General features: G+C 42.2%; 1 protein-coding gene across 1 annotated transcript in view; it reads right to left on the minus strand.

Annotated features, from left to right (window-relative positions):
* fcho1 (FCH and mu domain containing endocytic adaptor 1) overlaps positions 1-18,856 on the minus strand; it is a 55,237-nt gene that overhangs the window by 31,501 nt on the left and 4,880 nt on the right. Inside the window, exon 2 of the mRNA XM_080032382.1 lies at positions 4,218-4,268. Within this exon, the coding sequence (XP_079888508.1) occupies positions 4,218-4,244 (27 nt within the window). The 5' untranslated portion in view covers positions 4,245-4,268. The remainder of the gene's footprint in view (positions 1-4,217; positions 4,269-18,856) is intronic.

Below are 18,856 nucleotides of genomic sequence, written 5' to 3' on the forward strand. Positions count from 1 at the left end.
ACGCACACACACACACGGTCTGTCAGAGAGCGTTTCGCTGACTCACACAAACCTTTTTTCTGTTGACTGGGCAAGTTGAGAACAACAACAATGTGTCAATAGGACCAATTAGGTGCAAGAGAGAGAGAGAGTGTGAATTTGCTGTCTGACTTATTTTACCTTGTTAGTTTCACAGGAGGAGGGTAAGGCCTGGAATAAAGCACTTGTATATATTATAGCCAAATCGCACTTCACCCCTTCACCTTAACCCTAACCCTCAGTTTAGCAAGTTTACGTGTAGGAGTAAGGGTCTCTCAATTCCCTCTGGCATTTTTGCTTTGGATTTGTTTGACTCGACATCATTGCAAATGAGGGTCACACCCCAACTGATCTTTCGAGTATAAATAAAGGTTAAATTAAATGAAATGAATTAAGGGGTTATGGCTAAATGCTGGATGGCCCTCTAAAAGCACTCTAAACCCATGGATATGAGAATCTCTCTTTCAAATGGGCTAACAGCCTCCACACACATCCTACCTCTACTGCGCGTCTACCTCGCGTCGGAGGCACGTCTGCAGCGACGCTCCCCTTTACCTCAGGAGGCTCGCCTATTTTTTTCTGAGAGCCGCGCGTCTCTCTCGGGTCTCTCTGCTTTAACTCATAGAGAAATACTCTGCTGAGAGTCATACTGACTTCATACCGGCAGCTTTCACTGTAGTTTCACCATTTCCTGGTTTGTCCCTTTCAAAATAAAACTTCCAACATGGAAAATGTGGCAAAAAAAATAAAAGGCAATGGGGCGCACGGATTACTGTCCAGACTCAATATTAGACTCAATATAAATCATATGCATCATAAATGACATGAAAGAACTTCATTTTTAATGGGAATTATCTATGAAATCTCTATGTAGAAAGATAGGGCTTTTAGAAGCAGCGCTGCAGCAGCAGCTGCTGAGACGTTCCATGTGTGTCCGAGAAAAGTCCGAGAGACGCAGCAGTAAGGTAAGGCGACGCGCTCCAGAGGTAGACGCAGGATGTGTGCAGAGGCCGTAAGGGTTAGTAGTGCTTAAAATGAAGATAGGGATTCGGTATTTTCCTGTTGTTGTGGTGTGTGTAGCTACAAACGGTGATAATTTGAATGAAACTGAAAGAGAGAATTTCAATAGATCAAAAAAAAACACAAGAAAGATTTTGGCCGATCCAGTTACTTCAACGCCTTTTTTTTTAAATTCATCACATGAAGTTGTTATCTACATCAGAGGCCGTGAAATGAACACACAATGGAGGAAGTCTGTCTAGGTATCAATATCGATCTGTCCTGGCTCACATTTTAACTTGGCACAAAAGAAATCCACAAGGAACAACCCAGAATGAACGAGAGCAGTGAAAAGGACGGAGTGTGTGTGTGTGTGTGTGTACGTGTATGTGTACGTGTGTGTGTGTGTGTGTGTGTGTGTGTACGTGTGTGTGTGTGTGTGTGTGTGTGTGTGTACGTGTGTGTGTGTGTGTACGTGTGTGTGTGTGTGTGTACGTGTGTGTGTGTGTGTGTGTGTGTGTGTGTGTGTGTGTGTGTGTGTGTGTACGTGTGTGTGTGTGTGTGTGTGTACGTGTGTGTGTGTGTGTACGTGTGTGTGTGTGTGTGTGTGTGTGTGTGTGTGTACGTGTGTGTGTGTGTGTGTGTGTGTGTGTGTGTGTGTGTACGTGTGTGTGTGTGTGTGTGTGTGTGTGTGTGTGTGTACGTGTGTGTGTATGTGTGTATGTGTGTGTGTACGTGTGTGTGTGTGTGTGTGTCTGTGTGTGTGTGTGTGTGTGAAAAGGGCGTAAAGAGGTAAAGTTTCTGTTTACTGTTTGTCGCCCCGAGAGAAAAGAGAAAACACCATGACTCAGTGATGGGAGTGCTGGCATCATTAAACTGAGAAGCAGACAATAAAGTGTGTGTGTGTGTGTGTGTGTGTGTGTGTGTGTGTGTGTGTGTGTGTGTGTGTGTGTGTGTGCGTGTGCGTGTGTGTGTTTTGTGTGTTTCAGGGCACAATTCACTCTCTTGTATCCTGCACAGTATCGGTTTCTAAGAAGAGCAGATAGAATACTGTAAACTGTAGCAGCTGGCTTATCTTAACTGTTATTCTTTAAAATAGTTCCTTTAATCCCTTTGGATATCATGCAGGAAAGGGATTTTAAGGCTATTCACTACAGCACAGAGATATTACTTAAGAATTCCTCGTGTGGTGGAGACAGAAGTTACGCACTATAGCTTTAACACCCTTCTATGATGCATGGCTATTGCAGTGTGTGTGTGTGTGTGTGTGTGTGTGTGTGTGTGTGTGTGTGTGTGTGTGTGTTGTAGGGCAGAGTAGCAGGTCTGCTGGTGTGCCTTCATTGTGTGTTAGCATATATTCATAAGTGTGTGTTCCCCACCCAGCCACCTCGCAAAACACAAATAGCTGTGTAATACAAATCAGCCCTTGAGTTAATTAGAAGCACACAGCCGCTTGGGAACAAGACACACACAGACACACAGACACACACACACACACACACAGACACACATACACACACACACACACACACACACACACCCACCCACCCACCCTCTACTTGTTTGGCTCAAGAACATTCACAGCGGCTCACAAAGCCTCCTCAAAGCCCGCTGTCCTCTCCCATTAACTATAGAAGAGCTGTGCCACAAGGGGAGGCCCATCTTATAGAATTAAGGACGTCCTCAGTCAATTAAGCCACTGTTAAAGGAATATGTTAAAGAGAACCTATTATACTACTTTTCTGGTCTTAATTTCTTGTTAAAAACTGCTATAGAGCAACCTGACACGAATCACATCACAAAAAACTATGTAGATTTTCGGGAAGCTCTTTCTCTTATTTTGGCGATCCAGCATGCCCTGTAAACACTTTGCTTCTGCCATCTCCGCATCTAGCAGTTAGCGTACTACAGCAATGGTATTTGGTGTAGTACATTTTATGACAATTTTATGCTTTGTAAGGTACTAATATTAGTATAAATGGCAGGTGACAGTGGCACACAAATAATACAAAAAGGTTTATGACACTGAATCAGTGTTAAACGATAGGAACCTGTAGGCCTACTTTGATAAAATATAGTGAAAAAACTCTAAATGTCTAGTCTGCAAAGAAACAGCCCGGGCGGGACGCGAACTCGGGTCTACTGTTTCATAAACAAACTCCCTACCGGCTGAGCTAAGCGAGCACTGCGCTAGTAACGTCACCCTCTGTTATATATAGCAACCTGGGAGCTTGCCAGGTAGCAGGCTGCAGCATTACCATATATGGAAACATGACAGAAACGATCCCTGCGTGACTCACACATCCCGGAAATTTGAACAAGTTCGGCTCGACCGGCTGCCATAGTTTTTAGTGCTCTGCACAGCCACCCCAGACGGTCAGCAGGGAATACGTCGAAATGCATGTACGTAATTACTTGATACTCTAGTATGTTTAAACATGACTATAAATCATTATAACAACGTTTATAGGTCATAAAAGTCGAAAAGTATCATAGGTCCTCTTTAAGCTTTTTGCCTCTGACTCTCTGGCTCAAGAAAAGGTGACATAAACCGTTCCTGTACCTTTAAAACCTTAACAATATTATATTCTGTTTCTACCGAGTCTGTTTTGAAAAACTCCACTTTGTGAGCTCACTGTCCTATACCTGAATCTCATTTCTGTGTCTGAATTAAAATTTAAAAAAATAGCATACATTTCAGTGAGGACTTTTCCTAAGACTGACGAGGCTGCAGAAGTAGGACACACCTGAAATAGATGTTCCAGGTGTGCTGGGACAGAGAGGAGAAAACAATGGGGGAGAGAGAGAGAGAGAGAGGGAGAGAGAGAGAGAGCGAGAGAGAGAGAACGAGAGAGGGAGAGCGAGAGAGAGAGAGAGACAGAGACAGAGAGAGACAGAGAGAGAGAGACAGAGAGAGAGAGAGAGAGACAGAGAGAGAAAGAGACAGGGAGAGAGAAAGAGTGACAGAGAGAGAGAGACAGAGACAGACCTTGTAACAGCTGAACAGCTACCATATGGGATGTCACACATGGGAAGATGTAGGGTTAGACAGTGAGACCATAAAACACTCTTTCTGCCTTTTCTCAGGCTAGGATGAACCGATTTCTAACATTTTTTTCACATTTATACTACATAGGATCTCAGAGTCCAATAAACCTTCATATTTCCACCGGTGAAGTAGGTCTTTAAAGGACACTCACCCAGAAGTGGTTCTGGAACACAGCCATCTTTCCTCAGAGATTCACACCAATCTGTGAAAGGAAAGTGGAGACAAAGGGAGTTACATTATGTGTTATAATTATTAAAACTATTTTTATAAACTGTGTGATGTCCATTTTCACACAATCACAGTCTAAGTGTTGCTGGTGTTAGTGCCCGGGAGGTTCTGGACTCTTTGTAACCAATGTGTAAAAATATTCAGTCTTTTTTTAATCTGTATCTCTACCCCACTGACAATAACCTGCAGTATTTTTAAAAGGTGGAGTCAGTGATTCTGGAGAACTCAGTTAATATCTCCTTACGATCCGCTATCTGTCCGTACTGTGTGTGTGCGCTGAACACAAAATCTGATGTTAATACACAGCCTAGGCTCTGTAAAAATGGAATGTAAATAAAGGGTATATGAATAAAGGGGGCCCGCCATAGCTAGCAACATGCCCGTTTACAGAGCCTATAGGCTGTGTATATTAACACCAGATTTGTTTCCAGTGCACACACAGTAAGGGAAGGTTGGGGATCGTGAGGAGATATTCACTGTTTGACTAAAAGTGATTAAGACAACACACGTTTTCCAGAATCACTGACTCCACCTTTAAAGATGTAACCTGTAATATTTCAGTAAGTCTCTCTAAAACAAGACATTTTCGAAACCTCCACAAAGTCCTGACTTAAAGGAATACTTCCCCCATACGGAACCAGCGTTCTATCATTATAAAATCGCTAATATTATATAATGAATTAGGTTTTTCCTCCCTCAGTCTTTCCTCAGTCTTCCCTTGGCCCAGCTGTCCTGTTAATCCTAACTCTACATTTAACCCTGTGTGATGTCACACATGGTAAAAAGTAGGGTTAGACAGTGAGACCATAAAACACTCTTTCTGCCTTTTCTCAGGCTAGGATGAACCGATTTTTAAAAAATTGCACATTTATACTACATAGGATCTCAGAGTTCAATACATCTTCATATTTCCACCGGTGAAGTAGGTCTTTAATGAAAAATCCCGAGACACCTCGAGTGTGTAGGCAGGAGCTCTCCAGAGACAAGCTAAACAAAAAGGACTTCAAAAGGATTTTCTGAGATGATGGAGGGAGCAGAGGGAAGGGGAAAATTGTCGGAGGAGGAGTGACAGGTGAATAGATACAGTCTATGGGTGAAACACAGGGGAGAGGAGAGATGAATGGATAGAGAGAATACGGAGGTAGAGTAGCCACCAAGGACATGATTGTACACTGTAAGTGAGCGCACACTTTATGAAAGCAGTAGCTGGGGTGCTAGGCTGAGATTGAATGAGTCATGTTTCAGTCCAAGGCCGCTGTCGATCAGTTCATATCCGTGCCCACATCTTTTTAATATGCACTGACCCAATAGTGAGTGGGTTGATTTTGATTTGCTGTTCAAAAACTGGCATGTATGGTAGGAAAAAAGCATGAATTTGTGGAAAAGTGTGACTGTGGCTCAGGTGGTAGAGTGGGTCGGGCCAATGATCGAAGGGTTGGCAGTTCGATCTCCGCCCTGCCACTTGTGTCATGGTTGTTGTGTCCTTGAGCGGGACACTTCACCCCAAAAACTGCTCCAGCGGCCCCGCGGCTGACCGCTGCGGCAGTCCCTGAGCAATGATCCCCTCCCAAATGTATGTGTGTGTGTTAGAGAGATGTAGGAGGGGTGAGCCAAATGTAATTGTATTCGATTGGATTTTTTTTTTAACCTTTACTTATGGTAAATCCCATTGAGACCGGAGACTCTTTTTCAAGGGAGACCTGTTCCCATTTCCACGTTACCATCACACACACATTCATACACCGATAGCAGCAGGCTAACTATCAATGTTTGTGACTCAACTTGTGTTAATTGATCAAAAATAAAGACTTAACTGACTTAACTTAAAAACTAAACTGAAGTAACTGCGTAGCACATGCCGACATACATCTTTAGTTAATGACAATATTATACAACCATGTGCTTTTTATAATAGGCATTTGGCATAGGCCATCAGAAGTCATTTCAGAGAGGACTGCTTTACTGCGAAAACTCATTTACTGTAGAAGATTGAAAAGACTGGTGTGGATTAAGTCTAATACTATTGAGGACATTGAGTTGAATTTAATCGATCTCCATTGCTAAAGTTTGGGATATAAAAATCTTATGAAAATCAATAAAAGGCACAAAGGAACAAAACTGTTGAATCGTGACTTCAGTGTTTTAATACATGGGACACTTTTTAAATTGGCTATTGGCAGGAGGGAATACACTTAAGCAGTAGTAGCTGAACATGCACCTTAGGACCCCCGACTCTTTAGACACACACACACACAAAGCATTGGAATTTGCTTGTGCCCTTCCAAGAGAATCCATAATGCGAGAGAGAGTTTCCCCAGGGCTGCAGGGTTCCTGTTGTATCTGTTATTCTGCTGACCGTGTGTGTGTGTGTGTGTGTGTGTGTGTGTGTCCTGCTGACAACAGCCCTTTCCTTGTATTGGCACAGACTCAGCTCAGAACTGGTAACCTGGCTGGCATCAGGCAACGCACACGCACACGCACACGCACACGCACACGCACACGCACACGCACACGCACACGCACACGCACACGCACACACACACACACACACACACACACACACACACACACACACACACACACACACACACACACACACACACACACAGTTAATTAGCTCAGGGTGGGACTTGGCCCCTGCAGAAACAGCATTCTGCTTGGTGGAGAAGGTTAGCCTGACACAAGAGCGAGGACGGACCATACACAAAGACAGAAGGAATTCTATTGATATATTAACGTTTATTGACTGATGTGAAACAAAAGGTTCCCGTTTGGACCGAACGTTGCAACCAGATTATGCACACTTTACATTTTATTGTCTTGAAAATATTTAACTATATATATTTTTATATTTTATATAATTTAAAAGAATAAGATTTTTTTTATTTTAGTTTTTTTTTCAATGTAAATTAAATTGTATAGATCTTATCTGATGATCAAGTCTATATAATCCCAGGCTCTACAGAAGCTGTAATGTGACATAATTAAATGAAACATACCAAAATAAAAAGCTTGAACACAGCCAGTCAATGAAGACAGATATCTGAAGGTCATCCACCACCAGTCCACAGCTAAATAAATGCAAAAGGATTTCATGGCAAAAAAAAAATACCCAAATCCTCATCCAGGGGGTCGCTCATCATGACCAAGCCAGCAGATGGTTTAACATGGGGACAGAGGGAGGGAGACGGATAAAAATAGACACACACACACACACACACACACACACACACACACACACACACACACACACACACACACACACACACACACACACACACACACACACACACACACACACACACACACACACACACACACACACACACACACACACACACACACCTGTCAAGGAAACTCTTGAAATCCAGCAATTAAGAATGATGACTGTTTTCAGTGATATGTCTGTTTTTATTTTTAAATTGAGGACATAATAACCTTGAGCATGTTCTTGAAAAGTACTGATGTACACTAATTGGCCATTTTGTTTTTACTCCTAACGGTTTAAACACAGCACCATCCAGACAGGGGCGTAGACAGACAGGGGTGTGTAGAGAACAATATAAGCAACATGAATAAATAAATAAGCAAAGATATAACATTTCTCTCTTTCTCTTTTTCTGATTTTCTCTACTTATGACATCTATTGCAGTATGTCCGTCCTGGGAGAGGGATCCCTTACTTTGTCGACTCTCCCTGAGATTTCTTCAATTTTTTTTTAAATCCCGGTAAAGGGTTTTACTGGGAGTTTTTTTTCAGCCGAGCTAAGGGTGTAAGGGCAGGGTGTCATATTGTATCATATTGTATGAAATGTAAAGCCCACTGAGACAAATGTATTTGTGATTTTGGGCTATACAAATAAAACTGATTTGATTTGATTTGATTTAACAAAATAAGACTGTTGAAAAATAAAACATATTGAACTTTGCTGTAAACCAAAAATCAAGTGTAGTGGGAAATATTGCATATGACATATCTCTGAACTCATATATTGAAATGCTTACTTAACCATTGTTTTATATAGACTTATAAGTGTAATTGGATATACTGCATGTTTGTTTGTGACTGAAACTGAGATGTAGATTGCCCAAACCACCACTCGGACAGCCACGCCTATGTTTAACTTATTCACAATTACTCCTATTGTCCTATGCCCAAACTCCTCCCATGGTTAAGTAGGTACATTAGAACTGTCTGCCTCTCTACCTGTCTCCCCTTTCGAACCATTGTTAGACGCCTCCCCCCCTGGGGGGCAAATGTTCCTTAAATACATGGCGTTTTAAGGAAGAAGTCGTCACTTCTTGTAACATACTTACGTGTGTTGGAACCGGTGACCTCTCCGCGGAGAATTCTTGCTATTCTTGATTGAAAATAAACCTGATGCTATACACTATATCACCGTTTGCTTGACTTTTCTCACCACACAAGTTAGAAAACAAATAAACACTGAACAGCTACAGCTTCCTTCACCAAACCTTTTGTCCAAAACATTAAAGCTGGGGTGGAGGATTTGGGGAGAAAATGGCAGTTGGGATAGAGATTCAAACTCAAATACCTCAACCGCTCCACTTGTTCTCTTTGGTCCCTCCCCTATGGTCCCTCCTCCCTGACACGCTCTACACCAACAAAGTCGGTGCCAAAGTGAATGGACAGTCCCAACAGCCAATAAGAACGGAGAATCATGCTCATGTTAACTTCGACCAATTAGAAATCATATACCGCAGCTTAAACCCTTAAAAAAAAAAAAAGCTTATTGATTGTTTCCCGGTTCGATACACAGCCCTAGTGTGTGACAGACAGAGAGGGTGTGGTAGTAGTGCACTGGGAGCCCATGTGGACACCAGGCCTGGGGTGTGATGTATGGAGGAAGCTGCTGACATCCAGCATTCTCCATCTGGCTCCAACTAAACATTCAGCTGAAATCAGCTCCGAGGCAAAACAACTGGGACACACTGTGACCTTGATTCACCACGCTCAAGATCATCATTTATTCTGCTGAAATGAAATGCCAGGGTCCCTGCTGTGTGTGTGTGTGTGTGTGTGTGAGTGAGTGAGTGTGTGTGTGTGTGAGTGAGTGAGTGAGTGAGTGAGTGAGTGAGTGAGTGAGTGAGTGAGTGAGTGAGTGAGTGAGTGAGTGAGTGAGTGAGTGAGTGAGTGAGTGAGTGAGTGAGTGAGTGAGTGAGTGAGTGAGTGAGTGAGTGAGTGAGTGAGTGAGTGAGTGACCATTGCAAATACTTAAGTGTAAACAAAACAGATATGCTTTAACAGAGCTAATTCCTGATAACTGTGACCCATTAAATCCCTGTAGTCGGTTAATCGTCAAATCATGATTATTTTTTTCATGCAATTTTGCAACTTTTTGACCTTCCATTATAATGGCCTCATAGACGACTATTTGGGATTAGCCCTGGTATACTGTAGGTATGATGCCTTTCATCCAAGTCTGTAATCCTGTTTACTTTCAATCAAGCTTGATGGATCCAATTGTTGTCATGTGACAGGTCAGACAAACACATGCAGACAGGCAATCAGAGAGAGAGACAGAGAGAGAGAGAGAGAGAGAGAGAGAGAGAGAGAGACAGACAGAGAGAGAGAGAGAGTGAGAGAGTGAGAGAGTGAGACAAAGAGAGACAGACGGATAAAGAGAGAGAGACAGAAAGACAGAGAGAGAGAGAGACACAGACAGGGAGACAGAGAAAGAGAGAAAGAGAGAGAGAGAGAGGCAGAGACACAGACACAGACAGACATTGAGACAGAGAAAGAGATAGACAGAGAGAGAGTAGCAGCACAGTCACACAGATAGTGAAGTGGACACACAGAAGCTCAAAGTTTGAGGCGAGGGACGTATTATCACCAACAGACAAACAGTGGCTCAGTCAGAGAGACGAGACAATCAGTCTTATCACTGGAAACACAGCAGCAGCAACACTCTCCTGCTGCCCTACACAACCCTACACAACAATACACAACAATACACTGTCTCCGTAGCTTACTTTAGTTTGAGTGCGAGAAATGTGCTATATAAATCCAATCTATTATTACACAGCCCTACATAACCCTACACACTGCCTAACAACACATAACATTACATTACATGTCATTTAGCAGACGTTTTCATCCAAAGCGACTTACAACTGGAGCACACATTCATACACCGATAGCAGCAGCAGCTACCACGCAGGGTGCAAGCTAACTATCAGGAGACATTTTTAGGGTTCAGTGTCTCTTTGCCCAGGGACACTTGGACATGTGGCGGGGAGACGGGGGATCGAACCACCGACCCTGTAGTTGCGGGTCCACCACCTTATCCACCCTATCCACCATGCCACACCCTCCACAACTCTTTAATTTAATTTCATTTATTTACGGCTCTTGGCCATAGTACCATGGTATGGAGCACAAGACATTCAAATAATAACAGAACAAAACAATGGTGTACTGTACGGCATGGACAAAACCAAAACACTAGCCTACTCAAACAATGGTAGGACATTTTTCAGATAGGCTCCTGTTTGACCAATAACTTTTGCTCTTTCCGACCTCAAAAGCAAAATCAATTTAAACATACAGTACAGGCCAAAAGTTTGGACACGCTCAATGCGTTTCCTTTATTTTTATGACTAGTTACAATGTAGATTCTCACTGAAGGCATCAAAACTTTGAATGAACACATGTGGAATTCTTTGTTAAACCATTCCAGGTGACTCCCTAATGAAGTTCATTGAGAGAGCACCAAGGGTTTGTAGCGCTGTCAAAAAAGCAAAGGGTGCCTACTTTGAGGAATCTAAAATATAAGACCTATTTAAGAGTCATTTCACACTTTTTTGTTAAGTACATAATTCCATATGTCCCTTCAAAGTTTTGATGCCTTCAGTGAGAATCTACAACGTAAATAGTCGTGAAAATAAAGAAAACGCATTGAATGAAAAGGTGTGTCCAAACTTTTGGCCTGTACTGTAGATGGAGAATTAACATCATATTTTCGGCAGGTACGTCTTTCTATAATAATCTACACAACCCTACACACTGTTTTACATTACATGTCATTTAGCCCTAAACAACACTACACACCCCTACACAGCTCTACACACTGCCTGACAACACACAGATGGCTGCAGTGAAAAATGAAGCCTAGCAGAGACAATAGCAGATGCATGGGGGAGGAGCTAAAATAAAATCACAAAGTCAGACAAAAGCTATTTAATTCCTGTAGGAAATAAATGGTGCATCCTCTTTCCGCCCATACTAAGCAATCTCTGGATTTTATTTCCCTCTGCTTTCATTTGAGAGAGAGTAAAAAGAGAGAGGGAGGGAGAGAGGGAGAGAGAGAGAGGCAGAGAGAGAGGCAGATAGAGAGAGGGAGAGAGAGAGAGAGAGAGGCAGAGAGACAGCAGAATTTTTTGTGCAACAACTTTTTTGACACACGAATTGTTAACATTATGAATATGAATTATCCAATCACAGACACATCTTTCTGTCAGCTACCGTACACCATATATCGTGATATGAGATTTTGGTCATATCGCCCAGCCCTACCATCAGTCAATCTGGCTTTGGCTTAAAGACCGACATCAAAATGGAGCTGGGTTAAAATGTAACAGCGACACGACCGATAAGTGCTGAATAAAGATGCCTCACTGACCTCTGTGTACAGGCTCATTTATCACCAGCTGAAAGCAGGAGAAAATGAGAAGAAGGAATATGGGCAGAAAATGAAATAAAAAAGGAGTGGTAGAGGTGGGAGGAGGGAGGTGTGAATGGTGAGATAACTAGCAAACACAGCCAGGATGCAAAATGAGGTAAACATAAACAAACCTCCAAGGTCAATATGGAAGGATGAGACTAAAATGGTAAAAAGGCGAAGTAGTGTATATGGCAATATCTGCATGTTCCCTAAAACATTAAAAGGAGGGTTGCGGTGCATTCTGGTGGCGTAGTGAAATCCGACCCGTGGACCTTTACTGCAGGTCATCCCCCCTCTCTGTCTGTCTCCCCATTTCAACTCTGTACTATCTAATAAAGCTTCAAAATGCCGAAAAATATATCTATAAAACAGATTATATTTAAAACATCTTTAGGTCCAGTATTATTTGACCAAACAAGTCATATTATAAAGACATTTAGCCTAGTGACCCTGGACAACTGTTGATAGTCACTCGCTCCCCACTATCAAAGTGAACGAACCAGCAAAATAACCAACAGATTAATCTGTAATGAATGTAGCTCAGAGGGACCCTCAACTATAGGGTCGGTGGTTCGATCCCCCGTCTCCCCGCCACATGTCCAAGTGTCCCTGAGCAAAGAGACACTGAACCCTGAATGTCTCCTGATAGTTAGCCTGCACCCTGCGTGGTAGCTGCTGCTGCTATCGGTGTATGAATGTGTGCTCCGGTTGTAAGTCGCTTTGGATAAAAGTGTCTGCTAAATGAAATGTAATGTAATGAAATAATAATCATGTGTTGCATCCTATGAGTGTCTCAAGTCATTACTATGTGAGCTACCAGCAGTAGAGTAGATTTAATTTTTCTCTTGCACAGATCCTATAAGCACATTGGGAGGCAGGACAAGGACAAACACTCATTTACTGGAGCAGCTGGAGCCTTACACTGGGGTTTACTGCACTGCAGAATCACATCCACTGCTCTGTACTTCAGTATACAATATTAAGTGTGTGTCTGTGTGTCTGTCTGTCTGTCTGTCTGTCTGTCTGTCTGTCTGTCTGTCTGTCTGTCTGTCTGTCTGTCTGTCTGTCTGTGTGTGTGTGTGTGTGTGAGTTAGAAACCTAATTTGACGAAGCGTGGAGCATTCTGTGTCAAGGCTCATTTCCCAGCCCTCTGCCACATCAACCGGTGCTGGGATGAATCACTGCTCTCTCTCTCTGGGTGGTTATTTTAAAAGCAAGAATTCACCATGTTTCTTTGATAACTATAAAACTTGTGTGGGTGTGTACAAGACTCTTGAATTTGTATCAGTAGAATTAGATACCCCGGTTCGATAAAGAGATTCAACTATACGCCGTACAATTTGACAATCAGATACAGTACGTGCATTGGAGTTAGATCTGGTGCCTTCCGTAACACACACTTACGTAACACTTTTAAATTATTTGAAAAGAACGACATAGGTCAAAGAAGTTATGTTTGAAGCTGAAATAGTCTGCGTCGAACCCTGATAGTACTTAACTCCATATATAGTGTTGCGGTGGTGGTCCAGTCCCCCTGCTGAGCTAATTACCAAGGTGTTTGTGTGTGTGTGTGTGTGTGTGTGTGTGTGTGTGTGTGTGTGTGTGTGTGTGTGTGTGTGTGTGTGTGTGTGTGTGTGTGTGTATTTCTACAACCGTCAAACAGCAAATGCAGCGCCCCCAAATCGTCCACACAGCACACCAAGCAATACACGTCAACAAAAGCACTAAAACCAGAGGCCTGCACTTAAAGGCCTACTTCACCGGTTTGAATATGAAGGTGTATTGAATTGTGAGATCCTAGGTAGTATAAATGTGCGATTTTTTTTTTTAAATCGGTTCATCCTAGCCTGAAAAAAGGCAGAAAGAGTGTTTTTTTTAACCCTATATTTCTCTTTCTAGTGACATCACAGAAAGAGAAATATAGGGTTAAAAAAAAACTTACTTTGTAAATATTACTGTGATGTCTTTTACTGTGACATCACAGTAATATTTACAAAGTACGTTTTTTTAACCCTATATTTCTCTTTCTGTGATGTCACGAGAAAGAGAAATATAGGGTTAAAAAAAAACACTCTTTCTGCCTTTTCTCAGGCTAGGATGAACCGATTTTAATTTTTTTTGCACATTTATACTACATAGGATCTCAGAATTCAATACACCTTCATATTCAAACTGGTGAAGTAGGCCTTTAACACTGACACACTACGACCAAGCACAACAATCACATCACTGCCAACTCACTTGATGACAGCATTAACCCTGTGTATTTATCTATTTAATGACTCCACAGAAACTACTCTCTTACAGTGATAAACAGTCTGTTGGTGGTTAGAAGTGTGCCGCTGCCGAACGGTAGACTCAATGAGACAGCAAACATAATAGACAGGAGGCAGAGAGAGATAGAGAGAGGGAGAGAGAGGGGCAGAGAGGGAGAGACAGAGGGAGAGAGAGGGAGAGACAGAGGGACAGAGAGGGAGAGACAGAGGGAGAGAGATTGAGAAAGAGAGAGACAGAGGGAGAGAAATACGCAGCGCAGGCCGTCAGCTCCCCATTGTACGAGCCTGAATGTGCTTTTGTCACCACCACCACAGCGCGCACACACACACACACACACACACACACACACACACACACACACACACACACACACACACACACACACACACACACACACACACACACACACACACACACACACACACACACACACACACACACACACACACACACACACACACACACACACACACACACACACACACACACACACACACACACACGGTGCCAGGCGGACGGGCATCACGTCCACACCTCGTGGCATGACCAGCAAAGTGACAGTAAAACCTTCTCTCACAAATCACACTGAGGTCAACACACAGCCAGAGGAGAGAGGAGCATGTTGCAGAGGTCAGCTGGGAATGAAGACAATGCTGAGGCTGCTACACTGCAGTTTATTGTATCTGAGGAGAGATTGAGGGGCAAGTTTCAAGCTCTTAGTTGGGCTATTTGTAAGGGTGTCACGCTCATCCAAGTCCCTGATTCGATTTAAAAGGGTCACGATTTAGTATCAATTCTCAATCTTTAGTTGGTTGTTCTTTTTTTACCACTGATGGCTATGCAATTTTAAACTAGTCTAGTCATTGGTTGTGTGCCATGTTAGTTTGGCTGAAGTTAACAACGATTTGGCCTTCATTTTCAAGGGAGAGACCATACATCCAGTCGAGCCATCCCCAACTTACTTACAATCAAAATCTCGACACCCCCCTAACCACAAGCATAACAACTAAGGCAAAATCCATGCAGCAGCAAGAGGTACATGAAAATAACTTCACACATGCACTGCTGTGTACTGCAGGTCAACCTCTCTCTCTCTCTCTCTCTCTCTCTCTCTCTCTCTCTCTAAAAAATAGGCTAGTCAAGGATCATTGGTTGTGTGCCATGATAGTTCGTCTGCAGGTTTGAGGTAACAACGATTCTGCCGTCATTTTCAAGGGCGAGACCATTACATTATTTCGATCCATTCCCAACCTACAATCAAAATCTTGACACCCCCTAACCACTACCATAACAATTAAGGTGAAATCCACGCAGCAGCAGAGGTAGGTGAAAAGAATGTCACATGTATTGCTGTGTGTGTAGTTGTTGGGATCAGCAGTTATGTAGAAAACTCAAAACCTGCGGTGAAAAAGACAAGAGTGTGCCACTGCCTGAAAGCGTGAATAAACGTCCATCAAAATCCAAGCCCTTGCAATGGCAGACCTCCCGGAACGAGCACTGAACTAGTAATATAGACAGCAGCAAATCCTCACCGGCCAATGGTTGATAGTTTTGCTTAAACAACTTAAAGACCTACTTCATCGGTGGGAATATGAAGGTGTATTGAACTCTGAGATCCTATTTAGTGTAAATATGCAAAAAAAATTGAAATTGGTTCATCCTAGCCTGAGAAAAGGCAGAAAGAGTGTTTTATGTTCTCACTGTCTAACCCTACATTTTTCTTACTGTGACATCACAGTAAGAAAAATGTAGGGTTAGGATTAACAGGACAGCTGGGCCAAGGGAAGACTGAGGGAAGAAAAACCTCATTCTTTATATTATAATAGTGATTTTATAATGATAGAACGCCAGTTCCGTATGGGTGAAGTATTCCTTTAATTAAAAAAATATTAAAACAGTTGCAGGTTAATTTTATTTTTTTGTGAACTGATTAGCGAACACTGATTGTTTCAGTAATAGTAATACGATATCTATTCTATAAATAAATAATAAAACGGCATTTTAATTGAAGCAATAATGACTCTTTTTATCATGGATTCTGGCTGTTATAAATATACAGTTTAGGCCCGTCGACATATTATCTACCATACTTCCCTCCTGTCGCTAATTCCCTTTCAACTCAGAAGTCATTTAAATAATCTGAAATTGAAATCGCCCCGCATGCTATTTCTTGGAACAAATTATTTTATTTATCATCGGCTCCTCCTGCCTGTGGAGCACAGAGCAGCATTGACATTCAATTCAATAACCTTTATTTTCACTGGAAAGACACTGATTTTTCCCTCGTTTACAGTGACGACGAGCATACACAATAAACACAATCACAAGGATAACATATAACGAACAGAATACCGAAATAAAATAGGATAAAAATTACTATAAAATGTATCTATAAAGTTTAATAAAATACAAAAAAAAATCACAAGAGTAAAATAAGATGAAATACTAAATGAACAATGAATTTAGCTAAAACAGTAACATAGCAGCATTGACATCAACCAGTAACCCAGAAATAGCTCTAGGACCTTGGCCAGGGGTGTGTGTGTGTGTGTGTGTGTGTGTGTGTGTGTGTGTGTGTGTGTGTGTGTGTGTGTGTGTGTGTGTGTGTGTGTGTGTGTGGCAGTGTGTGTGTGTGTGTGTGTGTGTGTGGCAGTGTGTGTGTGGCAGTGTGTGTGTGCTCCTTCCATCTGCCATAAGGGAAACCTTGGCTGGGTTCATTCACAACAACCTCAAGCTGCAGGTCAGGCTTTTTACACAGGGGACTTGTACTACATTTCATAGCAGGGTGTCATCTGTCGTCACTGGATAATTTAGCTGTTTAATCACACAGGGTTTGAGGTTTCCCTACACATTTCTTTTTATCAATTAATTTTCAAAGGTCGTACATTGTATTTTAACCATTTTCCATACATGTATTAAAGTAGGTTACAGAAGGTAAGGTCTGGCTTTACAATCATATTGGTCAATTTAATTATGAGGCTGTGTTACTGTATTTCTTGAGCGTTGTGATAAATTTGTTGTTTGATATTTTTTTTTTATATTCCTGGGCATTCTTGCGGATATAAGCAAACTGCTAGCTGTTCATATTCTAACTTTACTCACTCTTTCAGTAAAACTGCCAACTAGCTGCATCCCAATGTGTATCACGTGATACTACTGAAGTTTTAACCGTCAAACTAGATTTTAAACAATAGTAATTCAAGGAGATGACGTCAAGACGTGTTTGGGGTCTTTTACAGTCCCCTCCAAATAATGCTATCGTCTCAGTTGTGTATCAGATCCAGATGTTAATACCTGGAAACGAAAGCTGAAATGTTGATCTCTTGTCTCATATTCATCTTTTGGTGTCAAACCCAAATGTTTCCAGTCTACAGCAAAACATAAAGGAATTGGCCTCACTGTTCTAATACTTTTGGAGGGGGAATGTACGTTTTAAGCACTACCAAAAAGAAGTGTAAATTCAAAACTTTTCCAAAATGAAGGGGCGCCCTTAGCTCAGTTGGTAGGGCGTCCCCCCCCATGGGCCTCGGCCAGCAGCGGACCCGGGTTCGATTCCAGCCCGCGGTCGTTCTCTGCATGTCACTCCCCTCTCTGCCCCATTTCAACTCTGTCTCTACACTATCAATAAAGCATGAAAAATGCCAAAAAAATATCTTAAAAAAACATTCAGTTACTTCCAAACCATTCTGGTCGTTCTTCTAGGTCTAGAAAACTGTTTTTTTCTTCATAATTTCAACTTCACCAGGATTTTTATTACCGTGGGAACCCCGATCATAACACACACCGCTCTATTCACCATCAAATAAATGCCTTGCACTGTAGAACCAAGATCTCTAAAGTGAAAGTACAAAGAGTTTTGTTTGTGTTTTGGTGTGTAGCTTTAGAGCTTCCTCCCTAGTGTTTCCTGCCCTGTGGGTCTTGCCCTGTTTTGAAGAGAGACACATGGGGAGGCCCCGCAGCACATAGCCCACAAGACAGGCTACACATGTATAATTCATAACTGTCATTGGCACCGTACTCTGTGTGTGTGTGTGTGTGTGTGAGTGTGTGTTTGTGTGAGTGTGTGTGAGTGAGTGAGTGAGTGAGTGAGAGTGTGAGTGTGTGTGTGTGTGTGTGTGTGTGTGTGTGTGAGTCTGAGTGTATGTGTGAGTGTGTGTGTGTGGTACAGCAGCCAATAGAGAAGCAGGCAAGGCAGGATGACAATAAGTCAGAAGTAAGAGGATCCTTACAGGGACAAAGAGAAAGACAGAGGAGTCAACAGGGAAGTTGAAGAGAGTCCAGCTGATTACCTTTGCATGGCTAAGCGTGTGTGTGCACATGAGCGTTATACCTTGTTTGAATATTCAAGCTAAAGAAAGGACAGTTCAAAGTGTACAGATATATCAAGTCCATTCAAATATAAATGCAAACAAGGAGGTTATCTTTATCAACTGCTTCTCTCCTCACTTAATCCCTTATGTCACTAGGGTTGGGCAGTAAAAGGTATTGACTATAAACATTGGCAATTCCAAAATACTGTCACTCTATACAATATTATACCTCTGAGTCACCATAGTTAGACCACAACGAAATGGGAGTAGCCCTCTTCTACCACATAAAGA

This window comes from Ammodytes marinus, assembly GCF_949987685.1.
Source record: "Ammodytes marinus genome assembly, chromosome: 8".
Taxonomy (NCBI): domain Eukaryota; kingdom Metazoa; phylum Chordata; class Actinopteri; order Uranoscopiformes; family Ammodytidae; genus Ammodytes; species Ammodytes marinus.